Here is a 19,012-nt window from a genome sequence, read left to right as displayed (position 1 = left end):
ACAGGTCGCGCCGGCTACGGTACCCGACCCGGGGACCGCGATGACGTGCAGAATCGAGCAGGGGGTTGTGACATGGCCCCTTGGCATGGTTCGTACGTACCATATGAACCATAAACGGTTGTCATGGAGAGGTGCAGGGCATGGCATGCGGGGTGGACATCGCCATCGCCGGTGCCATCGCCGGACCGTTTCCCACTCGAAAGAACACGGGCATGCAGCCAACGCTGGTGGATTGGTGGTATATATTAAAGCACACCTGTCAAAGTCACCGCGTTGCGGGTGAATAATGCCATGCCGGATCCAGAGGTGTAAAAAAATCCATTCATCGTGGTTGTACCCTTTGCCTCCCTGTATGTAGGCATGCACACCACCGGCCTACGCACGGTAGCATTGTAGTTGTTCTATGCCTTATGCCCCCTCCTCCCCTTGATTCATCCCGCCGGTCCTGTCTATCTGGTTTTGTTTTTTTTCATTCTTGTCCTCTATCCTCCGGCCCCAACTCCAGGCGGTCTTTTTTGAAAAAAGAGGAAGAAAAGAACGCTGATGCAAAAAAAGATGAGGTATTACACGATGAAAAGAAAAGAAGAGAAAAAAAAAAAAAGAGAAAAGAAAAGAAAAGAAGAGAAAAGAAAAAAGAGAAAACAAACACCCATTTCGCCCCTGGGCCTTGGCCGTCTGCTCAGCGGCTCAACCTCCTCCGGTCTAACCTCCTCACGACGGCGCCCAGCACCACCTTCAGGATGGCGTCGGCCGACAGCTCGGGCCGGCCGGACCTCGAGTCCCAGGTCACGGTATCCACCATGTCGCGGACGCCGGGGGCGCGGGCCGACAGGCCGTCGTCGAGCTCGCGCAGGGCCTCGGCGGCGCCGGGCTCGCAGCCGACCTGGAAGAACTGGACGCCGACCTGGTGCGAGGGGGCGTCGAGGGCGTCGAGCTTGCGGGCGGCCGAGAGGAGCACGCCCTCCGGGTCGTCGGTGGGGACGCCGTCGGTGATGACGATGACGTTGACGGGCTTGACGCCGCAGTCGTCCGGCCCGCCGGCGCGGGTGGCGACGGCGCGCTCGTACTCGCGCAGGTACGGGCGCAGGAGGTGGTTGAGCCGCGTGCCCGTCGGGGTGGCGCCGCCGGGGACACGGCCGAGAAGAGGGCCTCGACCTGCTGCGGCGTCGCGACGTTGCGCCAGCCGCCGCCGCCGCCGCCGGGGTCGGCCGGGTTGCGGGCGTTGAGAAAGTAGACGTCGATGCCGTTGGCGTCGCGGGCGGTGCAGATGGGCGCGATGCTGCGGAGCGCCTGGCGCACCTCGCGCCACGACTTGCCGGCCATGCTGCCGCTGTCGTCGATGAGGAAGATGGTGTCGAAGGAGCCCAGGAAGGCGTAGGGGTCGTCGGGCTCGCCGGCGACCCCGCTGCTGGCCGGGAAGGCGGTCGGGAAGGCGGCCGGCGCTGGCGCTGGCGGCGGGGAGGCGCAGGTGTAGGCGACGGCGGGGTCAAGGGTACCGCCAAGCCGGGAGGTGGTGGTGGACGAAGAGGCCGGGGGGTACGGGCTCACGGCCGAGTAGGGAGGAGGCGGTGGGAGGCGGTCGCTTGAGGCTGGAACCGGGCCCCGTGGCGTGGCGTGGTGATTGGACCTTGGGGTGGAGGATGGAGAGCGGTCCTTCTTGGTCATTCTGTTCTTGAGGGAGCCCAACAAGGATCTTGTTGGTGACGACATGGCTGATGATGAGGAAGAGGAGGAGGAAGAGTGTTGGTGAGAGAACCAAGCGAGATGGACCCAAGGGGAGGTTAAGAGGCCTTGGGGACGGACGGCGCAGGAATGCGGTGGTGGTCTTCGTCTTTGATTCTGGCTGCTTCTGGCCAGGGCGTGGTCCAAGTTGTTTGTTTGCTACGCAGCAGGTAGGTAGGTTGTGCGTCTTACAGGTTTGGCTTGTTGGCGCCCTCCGGTCCGATAGTAGCGGGCCTCGATTGCCGCCGCTTTTAAACGTCACCACCTCCCGCGCAGTTCCTGGATTCCACACCCAGCAGCATGCTCAACGCCTTCCAAAAAGCCTGATGCCAGGCTCCGCATCCCATGATGATCGGTGTTTCCACCCGGTAGGGTGGATCGGAACCGGGAACCGACCGGGGCGCTGTCGGCGATTGACATTGCCATCTTTGTGAGCCGTGGCCAGGCGATCCCCGGCACCGCCGGCACAGGAGAGCCCAGGCGGGTCCTGTGCTACTGCGTACACGTGCTGCGCCCAAAACGTGGAACATGGGCCCGCCACCAGGGCCCAAGAAAAGCGGGGATGCTCGTTGAGCCCTGGGGAGCATAGCCCGCCGGCCCCTTCAGAGCCTGAATGCTGCACCGCCTCAGCTCAGCCTCTCTGTCCCGCGAAACACGAATGGAAAAGCGGCTCTAGTTTTGGCAAGCCACCGTCCCTCCCGCCCCCATTCCATTCACAAAAACCTTCGCTACGTATAGTAGCAGCCTCGGCCGTGTTTGATTCGGATGGCAGATCCTCCTTGCGGTAGGGAGCTGGAGCGGTGGGTTGCTGTCGCTTCCGAGCCCGAGGCGGCCAGCATGAGAGAATCATGCATGCGACAAGGTGGATTTCTCGACGATCCGTGACCCTGCCGCGGCATGGTCACGGGTGCTCTTTGGGGCGTTTGCCTTTGGCACACTCTCCGGGTCGTTGCGATTCCAAACTCATCATGTGCTGCTTGGACCGACGTCATGATCGCCCTTGGGTGAGGCCCGTGTTTTGTCGGTGTCGGTAGGTTGGGTCCGGTTGGGCCGACCAAGGTATAGTACACAGCAAAACCGTCTCCACTAGGGTCCCCCGTTCCGTGCCCATGGGACCCGCCTTGTGGACCTCCCCCCCTGGGCGGTTGGTCCAGTCTGCCCCACCCCCGACAGGCGCCAACACTCCCCCAACGGTCAACGCTACCTACACCGTACGCAGCATGTGCGCAGTACTAACGCAGTCGCGGTAGCTATAGTACGCGGTAGATGGCCGGGCCGGCCCTGTCGGTTGCCGGTGAGACGGTGAGGCGATCGCAGCAACCCCTGGAGGACGTGGAACGTGGAGCATGTCAAAGGTGAGCCTAGGCGAGCGAACCCAACCACGAGCTTACAGATGTTGCGCCCTGGACAACGCTGGCGTGCGCTGGCGCTTGCCGACGGCGGCCCACGTTCGCCGCCACCACCCCAACGTCCCATTCGCAGGCTTCCTCGTGACATGCAGCGACCTGCAGGAAAAATGACGACAGAGACGGCGTCGGAGCAACGAGATTTCCTGGCAGCAAGCACCAAGACCTGTGAGATGCGCTGGCGTGTTTCGCTGGCCCAATTCTCGTTGGCCATGTAAGTGGGTTGCGGTGAGCGGAGGCAACGGGCACGGCTACCGCTCCCCGGCGTTGGGCTTGGGCTTGGGATCCTCTTGTGCTGTGCCGCCGATGCCTCCCTCAGCTTGGAAGGGCGTTGGTGACGGCTTCATGGCGTAACAAAGAAACAAGAGAGAGAGAGAAAAAAAAAAAAGGTCAAGAGAAATAAATGTCGTGTCTCAACCTGCCTGCCCCTGCATCCATCCATCCATCCATCCATCCATCCATCCATCCATCCATCCATCCATCCATCCATCCATCCATCTGCCAGTCTCAATCGACGTGCAACCGGGTTGAACCATCCCACTCACCTCCCTATCCATATCCATCCCCAACTCACCCGAGAACTCCATACTCCCTCCTCATCCCTGCCGCATCAGCGGGACCTCCCTTCATCATGACCAACTATGACTCCCCCAACGGCTTCGGCCAGCGCAAGTTCAGCATCAACCGGAATACGGGCGTCCCCCGTCCTGCCCGCCGCTTCTCCATGGGGCAGAGCGGTATGTAACGTGCCTCCCCATCAACCATACCGTCCAGCCACCTTGGTTCCGACAACCTAAACCCCTTCACAAAAAAGACCCCCTCGATGCTAAGAGGAACAGAGGCGAGCAGCAAGGTCCATCGCCAGTTCCGCGCCGCCCATGAAGGGTACGTGCTTGACATACATGTTCCTCGTAGAGTCTTCTTCTTGCTCCGTCGACTAACAAACACACCTCTTTCTCCCCCCCCCCCCCCCCCTTCAGCCATCTCCCCCACGCCGGCCTCGATGCCAGCCGCGCCTCCACAGGCGTCGTCTGGTGCACCGAGCGCGCCGCAGAGTATGGCTTCTTCGACGAGCCCGAGAAGTGGGCCAACCTGGGACGTACGTGCGATACGGGCTCCCTGACCTTTCTTTGCTCCCCTCCGCCTCCCCCTTGTTTGGCCACCTTGGTGAGGTTGAGCAAAAGGAAACCCCTGACCTCTTTTGGGCCATGTTCCAGAGGGCGCGCCCGAGGCCGACGACGACATCGAGGGCTGCTTCAAGCGGCCCACGACCATCGACATCGGCTCCGCCAGCCGCGAGTACGGCCCGACCGCCGGCATCAAGCCTCTGCGCGAGGCCGTCGCGAGGCTGTACAACGAGATGCACCGCCAGGGGAAGCCCAGCCAATACACCTGGGAGAACGTCGCCATCGTGCCCGGCGGGCGCGCCGGGCTGATCCGCATCGCTGCCGTCTTGAACAACGCCTACGTGGGGTTCTTTATTCCCGATTACACCGGTAGGGTTGTCCCTTTTTCTTCTTTTTGTTCTCGCCCCCTCTTCTCCTGCGTGCGTCGGGGGATGTGACGGGACGGAGGCGTGCTGACCCGGGGGACCGTAAAGCGTATAACGAGATGCTCTCGCTCTTCAAGAACGTAGGTTTCCCCCCTGTTTCCTAAGCATAATCGCTTCATGACGAACCGCCCCATCGCTGACCCTGCCGCGCCCCCCCCCCCAAAAAGTTCGCTGCCATCCCCGTGCCCCTCTCGGAGGAAGACGGCTACCACATCCACCCCAACAAGATCGCCGAGGAGATCTCGCGCGGCACCGGCGTCATCCTGACCTCCAACCCGCGCAACCCGACGGGCCGCCTCGTGCAGAACCCGGAGCTCGCCGAGATCCAGAACCTGTGCCGCGGCCGCGCCACCTTCGTGTCGGACGAGTTCTACTCGGGCTACAACTACACGAGCGGCTGCGACGGCTCCACCGTCAGCGCCGCCGAGAACGTCGTCGACGTCGACGAGGACGACGTCCTCATCATCGACGGCCTGACCAAGCGCTTCCGGCTGCCCGGGTGGCGGGTCGCCTGGATCTTGGGACCCAAGGAGTTTATCAAGGCGTGAGTGAGCCTCTCTCCTCCTCTCCTCTCCAACCAACCCTGACGCCCGTTTCTTTGAGGACGACAGCATCGGCTCCTGCGGCTCCTACCTCGACGGCGGCACCAACGTGCCCTTCCAGGAGGCCGCCATCCCCATGCTCGACCCGGCGCTCGTGCGCGCCGAGATGGCCGCCCTGCAGCGCCACTTCCGCGACAAGCGCGACTACGTCGTCGCCCGCCTGCGGTCCATGGGCTTCGTGATCCGCCACGTGCCCGACTCGACCTTTTACCTGTGGCTCAACCTCGAGGGCCTGCCCGCTCCCATCTCGGACGGCCTCAACTTCTTCCAGGCCTGCCTCGACGAAAAGGTCATTGTCGTCCCGGGCATCTTCTTCGACCTCAACCCCTCCCGCCGCCGGGACCTGTTTGATAGCCCGTGCCACCACTTTGTCAGGTTCTCCTACGGGCCCAAGATGGACGTGCTCAAGATGGGGTGCGACGGGATCGAGCGGGTGATTAACAAGTGGGTGCTTTTTTTTTCTTCATCGTATCCGTCGTCTTGTTGAAAAAGAAAGTGTGTGCTGACGAGCATCACCGCGCAGGTTTAAGAAACTGACCGCCCAAGGTCACTCGGCCACCACCAACGGCATCACCCACGGCATCACCAATGGCATCAAGACGGACACCGAGGCGATCGAGGACTAGCGTAGTGGTAGGAAAAAGCCTAAACGGCCAAAGTCGTGTGACCGACCCCAACGTAACGTGGAGCGTCAGAGAGAAAAAAGAGAGAGGAGGATGCGTCTCCGTATGCGTGTGTATGTGTGTGTGTGTGTATGTGGAATCTTCATCCCAACTCCTTCGCTACGGATGGAATATCAATACGTCTCGGCCGCCGCTCCCTCGAGCCGATGCTCCATGAATCGGACAGGAGGAAACGATTCGGCAGAGGGGGAATAAATCATAGACGAGCCATGTATAGGCTGTTGCTACACGCATCTGCATAGCCAGGCATGAAGCGCTATTAGGAATTGAATTGGCCTTGCGCTCAAAAGCACCCAAAGGCGTCCCGAAATCGCTGGGTCCCTACTGTCCGCGTGTCTTTGTGACTTAACTATTAGTCAGCGCGTTCGGGCCGCGTCTCGTAATTTTTCTTGTATTCGAGTGCCGAAGCGAGCTTTCTCTGTGGACCGGGTAGATGAAAGGCAGTGGCTACGCGTCGTGGATGTCCGTGAGGGTTCATGTCAAACGCCGAGAGCGTCGGAGATGCGGCGGAGCACGGAGCGGCCGAGTCAACGATGGCGTGGGCTTTCTTTCTTTCGGCAAAGTGTCGTGCTCGAACCGGCGGGTCCTTGGATGCCACGCGGATGCCGTGCGGATTCATCGGAGCCATCGAATCTTCAACATGGGATGCGGGGCGCTCGCGGCGTGAGAACCTGTTGGTGTCGTTGTGATCAACCTCGGCGGAGGCGGCCGGGTCGTTGGAGAAAGGCTGGAGCCGCGGACGTCGAGTCTATCGAGGGGCTAGCGAGGTCTGGGATGCGTTGTGGCGAGGGCGTGAGAAGTAGGATGTACATACGTGTATGTAAACACTCCCTCCACATCGAGATACCCTTGTCGGCCCCACGAAAGGTCGGTTTCGAGGGGGGCGTCTCGGGTCGAGACGTAGCATTCGACGTAAAGGCGGCATCGAGGGGGGTGTATAGTACATACACTCCTCCGTGCTGACCCGCTTCCCCCTCGCGGCCGAGGAGCGAGCAGGACAACTTGGACGCTCAGAGACGGCTTCCCCCACCCAACTAACCAACCACCGCCATACAAGCCATCGCATCCTGGGGTTGGTTCCAAAAGAGGCCCGGACTGCTTGGTCCTTTACCTCGGAACACCCCCCCAGCGGCCGGATGACAGGAAACCCACGGCGGAATGCAGCGAGGGAGCGAGAGGGGGGAAGAGGTTGGGTTTTGTTTATTAGTTACCCTATATTTTCCAGGGACCCTGTCTAGCCCCCGTTAGGTGGGAGAGAACGTGCGCGGGACGAGGCCCTCCACGCTCGTGGGGGGTCGGGTGGGAGCAACGTATAGGCCGTACACCCTATGTTAGCATGAAATCGTGGCCTCCACGTACGAAGTGGTCCCGTGGCCTAGCTCCCTTGGAAGTCCTCCCGTCCCGCGGAGATGGACAAAAAGACAAGACACCTCGCGTCCTGGCCCGAGGGGGGGGGGGGGGTGGGTTGTAATACATGCAAGCGGGTGGCTCAAGCATGGGTGGCATCGGAGTAGGATGGTGAATAACCAAGCCTCGGTGCAGAGCAAGATGGGGAATCATGCGTGTACATGCTCTCGCAGGAACGGGTCGATGGCGACGGCGACAGTCCAAAGAGCGGAATGAGACGTCGGTGAAGCCCAGGACGGGTGGTGGAGGAAAAAGCACGACCCCAGGTGCGGCAGCCGGGGCGTGCGAGGTTGAAAGAAGCTTGCTGACGATTTCTGGACGGCGGATTGCGTGATCAGGACCGTCGGCTTGTGTCGGCGCAGGCCAAAAGGCATCAAGGGGTGGTCAGGGACAGGGAGGATGGCAGGCCCAAGATAGAAAGGCCAGCGTCGAAACGAGACGCTGGCTCATGTTTCAGTCCGCAGGGTCCAAGTCAAGGCATGTTGGCATCTGCTTCTCATGTCAGAATGGCCGTAGGTGTTTTGATAGGCTTTTGGTTTTCAAGTTGCGGCAGCGAGCGAAGGAGGGAGGAGCTCGGGCAGCCCTCCACGACGGGGAACGGGATGTTGGTGCTTGGCATAGGGTCGCCACCGAGGTGAGACAGGTCTCCCTCACCGAGGCTCACCGAGAGAACACTTCTAGACACTTCCAGAGCCTAGTATCTCCTGAGCCTCAACCCCCCCCAAGCATCAGGCTAAAAATGTCAAGTGATCGTGATGTCGTTGAAGGCCAAACCGGTTCACCTTGAATCCAACTCCTCAGCGCTCACAACAACGGGGTTTGAACGGAGGGAAATTGACCAACACCCCAACTTTTTCTCCCAAGCGCAGCAGCCCTCACTCACCACACAGAGAGGCTCCTGAGACTCTCTCTCTCTCCACCAGAGCTCACAGTAAAGGCAATTCATGCAGCGGGCTCCTCTCCCCACCCCCTTCGCCTGCACCGCCCGTTTCTCATTTCCATATGCCTATCCTTGCCGCGGCAGCAGCCCGTCAGCGTCTCCCACAGGCCTGCCCAAGCCCGCTCCGGCGCACCGTCCTCACCACCGCTCGCGCATCCGCCCTCCTCTCTCGACGGCCGCTTCAGCCTCGCATCCCTGCTAGAGCCGCGGCCTTGTGCTCCTCGGCGCCCCCACCGACCCGCCCCTCCAAGCCCACCATCACCACCACCACCACCACGACGCGCCCAACCGTCGCCGCGGCAGCGCTAACAGCCGCGTTCTCCTTGACGCGAGCCGCTGCTCCCCCCGCTCCTCCTGCCAGCATTCGTGCTGCCACGCCCGGCCTCTGCACGCCCGCCGCCGCCGCCGCCGCCGCCCTCCTTAATCCCGTCCACACCTGCCGCGCCATGAGCACCACCAGCAGCGTGGAGAACGCCGCCAACCCCGCACCCGGCGCGAGCACGCCACCGCTCCCCGGCGCCGCATCATTTTCCTCTAGCTCTTCTTCGTCTGCCCAGCCCGGCAAGGGGGGTGCCGCACCCGCTCCTCCTGCAGCCTCCGTCGAGGCCGCAGACGAGCCGTCGTCCCAGCCAGCCGCCGCCGAGCAAGACGCGGCGCCAGGAGGCAGCACCGAGGAGGAGAAGAAGAAGAATCCGCTGCCGCTGCTCCCGGCCCCCACCGAGGCGGATCGCGAGGAGCTGGCCCAGGGCAGCGGGCTCCGCACGGTGGTGGTCAACGGGCAGGCGGTGGCCCTCGACAACCTGGGACCCATGGTGGTGGGCCGCGACGGGACCGTGTCGCGCATCGCCAACTGGCACGAGATGACCGAGATTGAGAGGCAGAACACGCTGCGGGTGCTCGGCAAGCGGAACCAGCTGCGGCTGGCCAACCTGCGGGCGGGGCGGGATGCCGACGCGAAGCCCGGGCCTGCGTCCTAACCCGCACAGGACAACAACAACAACAACAACAACAACAACAACAAGGAGGAGGCTTCTGCTGCGTCATGAAATCAAGATGCTCGTCTGGGAAGAGGGAATTTACGCGTGATCATGATGATCATGATGACGATGATGATGAATCATGGACCATGGGGAACCATGCATGCAATATCATCGAAAGCATCGAAAGCATCGGAAACGGGAGTCGGCAATAGAATCGCTCATTCTCTTTATTCTCAATGACATGCCCCCCCCCCCCCCCCCAACAAAAAAAAAAAAAAAAAATCACACCTTCCAACAAGACAGTTGGGTTTGTTCGCGAGAGCGTAAATGTTCATAGTTGAGAGCAAGGAGGTATATAGATATAGATGCGACAAACCAACCCAACCCATTCCAACCCATTCCATTCCATCCCATCCCATCCCGTCCCGTCCCGTCCCCCCCTTCAACCCGTAAATCCCACTCCAAGTCTAGTGGGCATCATATATCATTGTATGTCCGTGTGTGTGTGTGGGTAGGTGGGTGGGTGTGTGTATGTAAGCAAAATATGTGAGCAAGTGAGTCTCATAGCCGAGAGAGAGAGAGAGAAAGACATGACAGCGTTCGATTGCAAACAGCTTGGACAGCAGCAGCAACGCAACAGGACATATGCCACCCATACCGGACGCCATAGGTTGTAGCCTGTTTTTCGTTTTTCTCTCTTTTTTCCCTTTGTCATCATCCTCAGCCCAAGAAACCCACCCCACCCATCTTGCCCTTCCCAAACCTCGTCGCCCCTCCCTTGGGTCCGCCGCGCCCGTATGAACCCCCGGGCCCCAAATCCCAATTCCCCCCCGCCTTCCCCTTCCACCCGGCCCAACCAACGCCACTCCCGTGATATCATGCACGCGCTTGTTTGCTCGGCGTTTCATCGTCCGAGAAAATGAGCAAAAAAAAAAAAAAAAAAAAAACGAAAACCAAAAAGGAACCATTCGAGTCAAAAAGAGGAAGAGGAGGGGAATCTCCATCTGACGTGTCCGTAATTCACATGCGTCGTTGCCGGCCGCCGTCATCGTCAACAGGTTGCCGATCGTTTTTGGCATATCGTCGACTCGGTCGTCCCGTCGCACCCATCAGATCAGGCCTTCTGCCCCTCCTCCTGATTTTTCTCCTTGTTCTCCTTGGACCCGTTGGTCGCCTCCTCCTCCTTCCTCTTGGCCTCGGCGGCCGCCACCTCCTTGAGCAGCTTCTCGATGATGTCTTCGCGGCCGCCGTGCTTCTCCGTCACGAGGCTCTTGAGCCACTTGTTCTCCGTCTCGAGCGCCGAGATGCGGCCCTCGAGGATGGTCACCTTCTCCGACATCTCCTTGGCGCTGCGCTCGAGCGCCTGCTCGCGCTGCTTCTTCTTGATGCGGAAGCGGGCCGAGGCGGCCGTGTTGCGCCGCCGCTTGTCCTCTTCGGCGGCGAGGCGGGAGGCCTCCTCGAAGCTGAGGACGCGGCCGTTGGGGCCGGGGGCGTGCGGGTGGACGTGGCCGGCGCCGGCCATGGCGTCCGACTTGCGCTTGGCGCCTAGCGGCGGCGGGGCCACGGCGGTGGGAGCGGCCGGGGCAGGGACATAGCCGTTGGACGAGTGGTGCGGCTGCTGGTGCCGGACGGGGGCCGGGGCGTACGGCGCCTGGGAGCCGTGCTGGATGGGCTGGAGGTGGTTGCCCAGGGCGGCGTGGGTGTCCGGGAACGCCGGAATGGTGGGCGACGCGAAGGTGTTGCTGTAGTCTCCGAAGCCGAAGTCGCCTGGAGGCATCGTGCCATGGTCAGCGAGGCGACCCTGATGTGAGTGGAGCGAACAAAACGAAAAAGAGCGAAAGCGCAGAAACGACGACGGCAAGCTCTCGACCGCGGGCGGTACGCAAGAAAGACGTCGCGATAGACTCGGACTGCTGACCACCGAAGGGCTCGGGACGGCACCCGGGAGAGGCGGAGTCCGGGGCTATTCAACCCTTGGCCGGCAGCCCTTTGTCGATGTCTCAGGGCCGATGGTGCAATCCCCCAAAAGTCACGAGAAATGGCACCATCGACGGGAAGAGCCGTGATTTGCCAGGCCCATTTAGGCGGGGCCCAGGGAACCCGTACGCCCCAGGCCGCATGCGCGCTGCTGCTTCTGGCCACCCTTCCAATCAAGCAGGAAGCTCCAGCGGCTTGGGGGTCATCGAGTCCGGGTGGGGAAGGGGGGGGGGGGGTGTGGTGTGTATGTCAATGGATGCGTGTGCGTGTTTGTGCGGTGACCACCACCCCCCTCCCCCCAACGGGCTAAGCCTCTCTCTCTCTCTCTCTCTCCATGGCCATCCTCGGGGGAACACCCCTCATCCCCACGGGAGCAGGTCAATCCTCGTCCGCACGCGCACGCTTGTGTGCGTGTATCTGCGGTGCATGTGTGTCCAACCGCGCTGCCGAGTTCCGCGGCGATGCACTTGCTCGCCAGAGGGTTGCAACGGAACCCGGCAGGCCACCGAGAGGAATCCATCTCCTTCCCAACAAGGAGGGAGAGGAAGTGCCAGAGCCATCAGAAAGCGACGAGATGGCCCCCTCCCCCCCTCCCCCCAGCCCCAGCATAGAAACCGGGTTTGCGACGGTGGAGAGGAGAGGGGCGTAGTGATCAGAAGACAAAAAGAAGAACAACGGCAAAAAACCACCCACCTGGAAGAGGGAAGTCGTAGGCCGAAGAAAAGTCGCCAATGAGGGACTCGGTCGGGGTGGTCTCGGTCGCTGGGGATCGCAGGGCCTCGGGCTTGACGGGCGGTGCTTGGTAATCGGTCTGGCGACCCGTCTCAAAGTCGAAGAACTGGGTGTTGGTGAAGAGGGCGAGGTCCTTTTCGAGATCTTCGTCGGTGATGAAGGTCTCCTCGACAGCGGGCTCCTGCACGTTGAGGTTGCGCAGGTACTGCGAGACGTTGACCCGTCCGTTGCTGTAGGAAGCCATGGCGTCGGCGGTGTTGGCTGCGAGCGCTGCGTCGCGGCGCGCCCGGTCGGTGGTCGAAAGGCGTCCCTGTGCGCGGCGATGTGGTGTTGTCGCGAAAACGGTGATGGTCGATGGGAAGAAAAGGGTCCAGGACGAGGATCCGGAGGTTGGCGTTGGGGGAGTCGGGGGTGGATTTGGCCTTGGTAATGTGCAAAAAACCTGGCCTGGCGATGTCGGCGGTGGCCGCAGAAAGTCGGAAGGCGGAACAAAGGGTGCGAAGCGGGGTCCTCCTTGGTTCGCTAGATTCCACTTTCCCGGCTCGCGCCTCGGCTTGCACGGTTTCAGGGTTCGAAGCCGCTCAACGGGATAAAAACAAAAAAAAAACAACAACAAAAAAAAAGAGCGCCTTGTCCGCTCGTCTTTTTTTTGTTGCACTCGAGATGGCCTCGACCAGAGGGTGGTCGGGTGGATTGAACGGAGACGAAGCGAGGCAAGACACAACAAGCCAGCAGCACAATAAGACAAGAGGAGGTGGAGGTCCCGGGACAAAGGTGAGGGCGCGCGGACAAGAGACTCTACATACGGCGGGAAAGTGGAGTGGTACCCGAAAGGAGAAGTCTAGCCCCCCGGGTGCTGAAGAAGACGGGATCGGGAGAGGGCGCCTGAGTGGTAGGTGTCTTAGCGAAACGTACTATGTAGAGTATGCGCGTGTGGGAGCGTGGGCGTGTGGGCGTGTGTGCATGTGCGTGCTGTCGCTGTTCGTGGTGGTGGTGCTGCCCTGCTGCCCTGCTGCCCTGCTGCGGCGAGGGCGATGGGCGGTACACCCTCCAGGCCTCCAGGGCTCCCGAGGTTGGTGTGGATTCACTTAGTCAAAGCAGGATGAATCCCGCGTTTCGGCAAACTTCAGCACTCTCCCTCCACCGCCCGCGCCCGGGTGAGTATCCGGCGCATCGAGAACGTGGCCAATGGGGGGGCATGACGCTGCCTGCAGCCGGCTCCCGTTGTTCCCCTCGACCTCACCAACCGCCTAACCACACCCGATAGCATGTTTTGGCAAGTCGTTCACGTGTCAAGCGTCGTCGTGCATCGCCAGGTTCGGTGAGAACAGGGACCGGATTGCGGTGACGTCTGGGTTCTTGGGTCTTCACCGTGGCCCAAGCCGGCCCGGGCCAAAACGCCTGGGCTCCCCCTATTGATTGCCCTGATTACTAAGGACGCAACGGCAAAGTTGCCTCCGATCGAGATGGAGCATGGTGGGGCAGTCGGGATTTCGTTTGCCACGCCCTCCCAACGGCATGACTAGGAAGGCGAAGAAACGGCAAATGCGTCACAGGATGTGATGGCAAGGCGAAAAATCAAGCTTTCACTTGTCCGGGAGCGTTGCCGTGTACCGTGCTGTCTGCTGCTGTCTCTTGTGCCTTGGGACGGGCGCCGCGGGGGGGGGGGGGGGGTTCTTCGCCCTTGCTGTGATGCTGCAACCTGCCCGGTGCAAGACGGGAAAACAGTTTGTGCAACGCGACCCAGCTTGCCAGGGCAGAAGCCCCTCTTCCGCGCTGCATCTTCGGCTTGTTGTCTCTTTGCTGGAGGGACTCTCACCTTTCGCTCTGGCTCGTGACGTGGTCTGGAACGACGGCTGGACGCAAGCGACCAAGAAACGTGATGCGCGGGTGGAAGGCTACCGCACGTGTTGTGTGGGGGTTTTCTGTGCGCCCGGTGTGGGGTCTCGAGGAGAGAGATCAGAGCACGGGCCACTTCAGCAGAGCGCCGTTGTCCCGGCTGGCAGCTGGCAGCGGCAGTTGACGGTGACAGTGGACGGTGACAGTTGGCAGCGACGGTTGATAGCGACAGTTGATAGCGACAGTTGATAGCGACGGTTAGGTGACCCGACAGCAGCGGGGAAGGGACGAGGGGGCCAAGACCGGAAGCCTGCAGGTGATCGGTCGGTTGGACGAAGCTCCGACTATAGTAGTTAGGTCTGTTCCCTTCCGGCGCGTCAACACCTCAAAAAGTGCAGCAGGGGGAGCGCCACACCCCATCCTCGACGGTTGCACCATCCCAGATCCGCTGGATGAGCCGCATGTGGCTAGAGGTAAGGTAGGATGCCAAAAACAAATACTACGAGTATATCTACTCAGCCCTGCCGGATAGGCACATACATAAATCATGTCCTCAATGCCTCTTTGCCGCTGGTGGCTTCCTGGAACGAACCCCGATTCCTGCTGCCTGCTTGGCTCGCCTCAGCTTCCCCAAGCCATGAACTTCCCCGATGCTTTTCGCTCGGGACCATGGCTCCACGACCGGGACTCCCAATCACCTGAGCTTTATCATGTCTTTTTCTTCATCCGTGCCTCTTGATGGAAGCAGGCAGTGCCTCTAGCCTCCTCTCTCTCTCTCTCTCTCTCTCTCTCTCAACGCTTCCTGTCACCACCTCATGCTTACCGCCCGGCTTATGCCCTCTGCAATACATACTCCACCCGGCCTTCCTGGCAACAATCGCCAGCGGGAAGGTGACTGGTCCATCCGCATCAAGCCCCGTATCCAGGGATCCAGCGCTACCTGAAGAGTCTGTGTTGTTGGCTTGTGCCGCATTCTTGCAGGGCGCGGTGCGCGATGCGCGGCTGAAGGTCGCGGCTCGACCAAGTCGGCATGGCGCTTGGGGGCCGTTTCGGCCATCGTCCAATCATATGCACTCCGCGACCCCTGCCGTTCAGGCGGACGGATTCCGGGGCAGCGACAACGACTGCAGTTGGTCCGGACGCAGCACGTTTCATAGATGGAAGAGGCGCAAGGCGCGGCACCGAGAAAGCATGGTATGCCCGACGTTCAGCATGATCTAGGCTACTATAGACGTATGTATACATGGGCGGTGCCATGGCTTCCACGATGGGCTGCTGTTGTTCTCCAAAGGTCTGCAGCCGCCGTCCCCTCCTCGGCACCAGAACCCCTTGGCCCAGAACACGGACGAAGCCATGGAGTACGACGCTCAGCAAGAGCCCAAGCGGCACCGTACGGAGGCTCTTTTCGAGCCCGACGCCGGCGAGCAGCCCAGCAAGTGGGAGCGGACCCCATGGGGCTGGTGGTGGGAAATCCTCATGACGCTGGGCAGCTTGGCGTCCATGGCCGCCATCATGGCCATCCTCGGCGCCATGCGCGATCGCCCCTTGACGGACTGGAGCTTCTTCCTCGAGCTTTCGGCCACCCTCGCCATCTTCTCGACCGCCTCCAACACCGCCGCCGCCAGCGCGGTCGCCAGCTGCATCAGCCAGGGCAAGTGGCTGCACTTCCTGAAGCCCCGCAGGCTGGCCGACCTGGACCTGATCGAGGAGGCGGCCGGGGGGCCCTACGGCGCCGTGATGCTGCTGCTCAAGCGGCCCAAGACGCTGGTGTCCCTCGGCGCCTTTGTCACCATCATCGCCCTGGCCTACGACACCTTCATCCAGCAGATTGTCGAGTTTTCTCCCGAGGAAATCTTTGTCGACAACGCCACGGCCGTCCTCGGCCTGACGCACTATTACAACGGCGGCGCCGGCATCATCGGGCACCTGGGCGGCGTCATCAACGTCTCACGTACGTGGTCCAGAACGTGGCAGATTGGTTTCTTGGGATCAAGGGGCTCGAGACCGGGGCGCTAACCGCATCTGCAGCCATGACGGCCGACATCCGAATGCAGGGTGCCGTCTACCGGGGCCTGTTCGGGCTCGGCTCGGCGCCGGTGCTGAACTGCAGCACCGCGTGCGAATGGCCGGGGACGTACGTCTCGCTCGGCTTCGCGGCCACGTGCGCCGACGTCACCGCCGCCACTCTTGACGCCCACGGCAATGCCACCGCCGTTTGGAGCCGAGACCGATACATTGGCGGTGGAAAAAACATGAACCTGACCACCCCCGGCGGCGTCGCCTTGGACGGCTCCTTCGCCGCCACGCACTGGCAGACCATCATCAGCACCGGCGCCCGCCCTCGCATGGAGGGCCATCGCGCCGAAACCACCGGGCCCGAGCCGACCAGCCTGGGCGCCGAGCTTGTGCGCGTGGCCGTCCTCCGCATCAAGTCCGACCCCATCAGCTACTGGATCACCGACCCTTACACCAACATGGAAATCGTCGAGTGCGACATCGACCTCGTCGCCTACCGCTACACCAACGTCACCTACGCCGGCGGCCAGCTTGCCGTCGGCCACCGCGAGCTCGTCCGCCTGCAGCCGGGGACCCTGGTCCGCCACCGCAGCGGCCGAGGCATCTACGACGTCGACTTCAACCAGCCCGGCCTGCCCCCCCTTTCGGCGCGCGCGCCCGACCTGAGCGCCGTGGAGCTCCTCTTCAACTCGACCCGCTTCGCGGGCAACATCTACAACGGCTTGAGCACGCCGAACCCGCCGCGGGGCATGGGCGACGCGTTCCGCCAGGGCGACATGGCGCGCACGTTCCAGGCCATGGTGGACAGCATGACGGACCAGCTCCGGTCCAACCTCTCGGACCCGGCCGCCGTGACGGGGCGCAGCGCCGAGACGGTCGTCTTTGTGCGCGTCCGCTGGGCGTACCTCGCGCTGCCCGCGTTCGTGACGCTCGCGTCGGCCGTCTTCACGGCGCTCACCATCGTCCGGAGCAGCCGGGTGCCGGGCCTGCCGCTGTGGATGAACTCGACCACGGCGGCGCTGTCGTTTGACGTGCGGTTCCCCGAGGGGGAGGCCGCCTTGGCGGGAGGCGAGCTGCCGGTGGGGCGGCTTGGAACGGGGATCCGCACGATGAAGGAGCTCGAGAGGTATTCGGATGGGATCAAGGTGGTGATCGACTTGCCGCAGGAGGCGGGAGTGGGGGGGTATCGCAACGGCTATTCGGGGGTCTAGATGGGTTGAGGTGGAAACCGCATCGGCTGCCGCGGCAGCTGTATTATTCATTATTCTACGTGGTTATATAGTCTCCGAAGCACGAGGTTATGACGAACATGAAAAACACTGCATTCATCAAGGTGTGTATGTCGGCATTGTTCTGTCCACCGCCCAGGGCCCGGAGGAGCTTCCGCGGGGAAAGATGGCCATCAGACGTGTAACCTCCGTTTCCACCCGTTCCTTGGCTTCTTCCCTTGGCTGCCCTGTTTGCTTTGGATTCCTCTCTGCACTCCTTTTTTTTTCACCTTGCCATAATAATCATTGGTCTTTTCTGGCCGAGAAGTGCGAGAATGGGATGGAAATTGCATTGGAGGTAGGATGGACAGCTACAACGACAACCGACGAGGCCGTTCTCTGTCCTCTCTCCAGTAATCAACCGGCACATACTCGGATGAGCCTTTTCTCTATGAGCATAAGGAACTCTCTCCACTACCATCCACCGGCGTTGATGGGTTCCATTGCACCTCTGGTCATGGTTCGGCATGGCGCCGCTTTCTTGTGGTCGTGCTCTTGCTGGCAGGAGGTTCCGGCTCCTGTTCCTGACATCTCTTCATAGGAAACAGGATTCACGGCCGTTTGAAACAACCCAAGATGAAGAATAGTTTCATTATGGTTTTCCCTAACCAGGTCGAGGCTGGCATGTCCGGTCCAGAGAGCGATGTGGTTTTTGTGATGTCTCAAAAGGATCCTAGGGAGGCAACAAGATCAAGTGTTCATTAGATCATGCCCCTCTCTCGCCCTAGAAGAAAATGAAGTGCAACTGTGGCTTTCCCCTCTGAATCATTGCCCATCGATGGACAGAAGAAAAACAATTCAAAAGCAGGATGGGGGGAAATCAATGAAAATCCAAAGACGTGCAGAGAGGAAAAGAGGGAGGGAATGAAAAGGGGCCAAGAGGAAGCAGCCAGCAAGACATACGGGCCCAGGGTGAGGAAACTGCCAACCTACTCGGTGCAAAAGCCAGGTTCAGCTGGGGAAATCATGTTGGTCGTTCTCCTTCCGATAGGTAATTATGGACGAATTTGCCTCAGACGGCATTCTCTGCCTCCCTTCAGACTAATACCGTGCCCAGGGACAAAATCCACTCGTCCGTAATTTCCGGCCATGGGGATGAGAGCAGGTCTTGCCCTCTGTACCTTCGCTACCTAGGTCGTTTGAAATCGCCAAGAACCTTCTTCCTCTCCACGTCCTTGCCAGCCGCCCAGCGGCCTCATCAACCACCCCTCACCGGGCGCTGAGGAGAGGGCACGCACATACACGGTAGGTACCGAGGTAGGAGGCTCGGGCAACCGTCGTCAGGTAGCCACCGAGGCGAGCTCGACACATATCTCCTGCCAAAAAGCCTCCCAAGGTGGCCGAACCAACCAGCCCTGTTACCACCCTGCCATGGATGCCCAAAGAGCGTTGCGAGAAGCAAGCCGGCACCGGGATGATGGTGGACCGCCTGGCACACCCGCCAGGAGAGAACCGAGGCACTCCCCACCTCGCAAACACGCACGGCACAGTCACCTTGAGAAAAACAAAAAAAAAAAAAAAAGGTATGGCCGGTCAAGGCGCCGACCAATCCACCTCGCCATCTCGGCCACGTGACGCAACAGGATGAGCGGAAATACGAAAAAGGGAGACGGAAAACAAAGGGATGGGTGGCTTGGGGATGGAGACGGGGGGTTGATGTCAAAACGTCTCATGGTCGTCGAGCACCGCCTCGCACATGGTCAAATCATTGGACGTCGGACGAATCGGAGCGGCTAGGCGCCGAGTGGTGTCCCTCCGGTTACAACGCTTGCACGACCGGAAAAGGCATCTCTCCTGGATATGTTGTGCCACTCTATTAAGTAACGTGGGAGGTTGTTTACGTCAAACCGGAGGAGGTTCCGCGGCGGAGGCGACCAACCAGAGAGGT

General features: G+C 61.0%; 6 protein-coding genes across 6 annotated transcripts; 3 read left to right on the top strand and 3 right to left on the bottom strand.

Moving 5' to 3' along the window:
* Positions 1–786: 786 nt before the first annotated feature.
* VTJ83DRAFT_6281 (uncharacterized protein) lies at positions 787–1,710 on the bottom strand (the record flags this gene model as incomplete). Its single annotated transcript, XM_071012975.1, has 1 exon — positions 787–1,710. One exon carries the CDS (start codon positions 1,708–1,710, stop codon positions 787–789), a length of 924 nt encoding a protein of 307 aa, XP_070863908.1.
* Positions 1,711–3,759: 2,049 nt separating this feature from the next.
* VTJ83DRAFT_6280 (uncharacterized protein) lies at positions 3,760–5,908 on the top strand (the record flags this gene model as incomplete). Its single annotated transcript, XM_071012974.1, has 8 exons — positions 3,760–3,865; positions 3,968–4,013; positions 4,109–4,227; positions 4,346–4,624; positions 4,729–4,760; positions 4,848–5,224; positions 5,292–5,726; positions 5,806–5,908. The coding sequence occupies 8 exons, from the start codon at positions 3,760–3,762 to the stop codon at positions 5,906–5,908; spliced, it is 1,497 nt and encodes a 498-aa protein (XP_070863907.1).
* Positions 5,909–6,317: 409 nt separating this feature from the next.
* Positions 6,318–7,031, bottom strand: VTJ83DRAFT_6279 (uncharacterized protein; the record flags this gene model as incomplete). Its single annotated transcript, XM_071012972.1, has 2 exons — positions 6,318–6,713; positions 6,780–7,031. The coding sequence occupies 2 exons, from the start codon at positions 7,029–7,031 to the stop codon at positions 6,318–6,320; spliced, it is 648 nt and encodes a 215-aa protein (XP_070863906.1).
* Positions 7,032–8,374: 1,343 nt separating this feature from the next.
* On the top strand, positions 8,375–9,289 carry VTJ83DRAFT_6278 (uncharacterized protein; the record flags this gene model as incomplete). The annotated part of the gene is made up of 1 exon (XM_071012971.1): positions 8,375–9,289. The coding sequence occupies one exon, from the start codon at positions 8,375–8,377 to the stop codon at positions 9,287–9,289; it is 915 nt and encodes a 304-aa protein (XP_070863905.1).
* A 1,117-nt stretch (positions 9,290–10,406) lies between these two features.
* VTJ83DRAFT_6277 (uncharacterized protein) lies at positions 10,407–12,245 on the bottom strand (the record flags this gene model as incomplete). The annotated part of the gene is made up of 2 exons (XM_071012970.1): positions 10,407–11,059; positions 11,963–12,245. The coding sequence occupies 2 exons, from the start codon at positions 12,243–12,245 to the stop codon at positions 10,407–10,409; spliced, it is 936 nt and encodes a 311-aa protein (XP_070863904.1).
* Positions 12,246–15,193: 2,948 nt separating this feature from the next.
* VTJ83DRAFT_6276 (uncharacterized protein) lies at positions 15,194–17,067 on the top strand (the record flags this gene model as incomplete). Its single annotated transcript, XM_071012969.1, has 2 exons — positions 15,194–15,791; positions 15,869–17,067. The coding sequence occupies 2 exons, from the start codon at positions 15,194–15,196 to the stop codon at positions 17,065–17,067; spliced, it is 1,797 nt and encodes a 598-aa protein (XP_070863903.1).
* Positions 17,068–19,012: the final 1,945 nt, after the last annotated feature.

This window comes from Remersonia thermophila, chromosome 6 (genome assembly GCF_042764415.1).
Source record: "Remersonia thermophila strain ATCC 22073 chromosome 6, whole genome shotgun sequence".
Taxonomy (NCBI): domain Eukaryota; kingdom Fungi; phylum Ascomycota; class Sordariomycetes; order Sordariales; family Chaetomiaceae; genus Remersonia; species Remersonia thermophila.
Note: the sequence above shows the minus strand (reverse complement) of the source record. Positions and strands in the feature narration are given on the sequence as shown.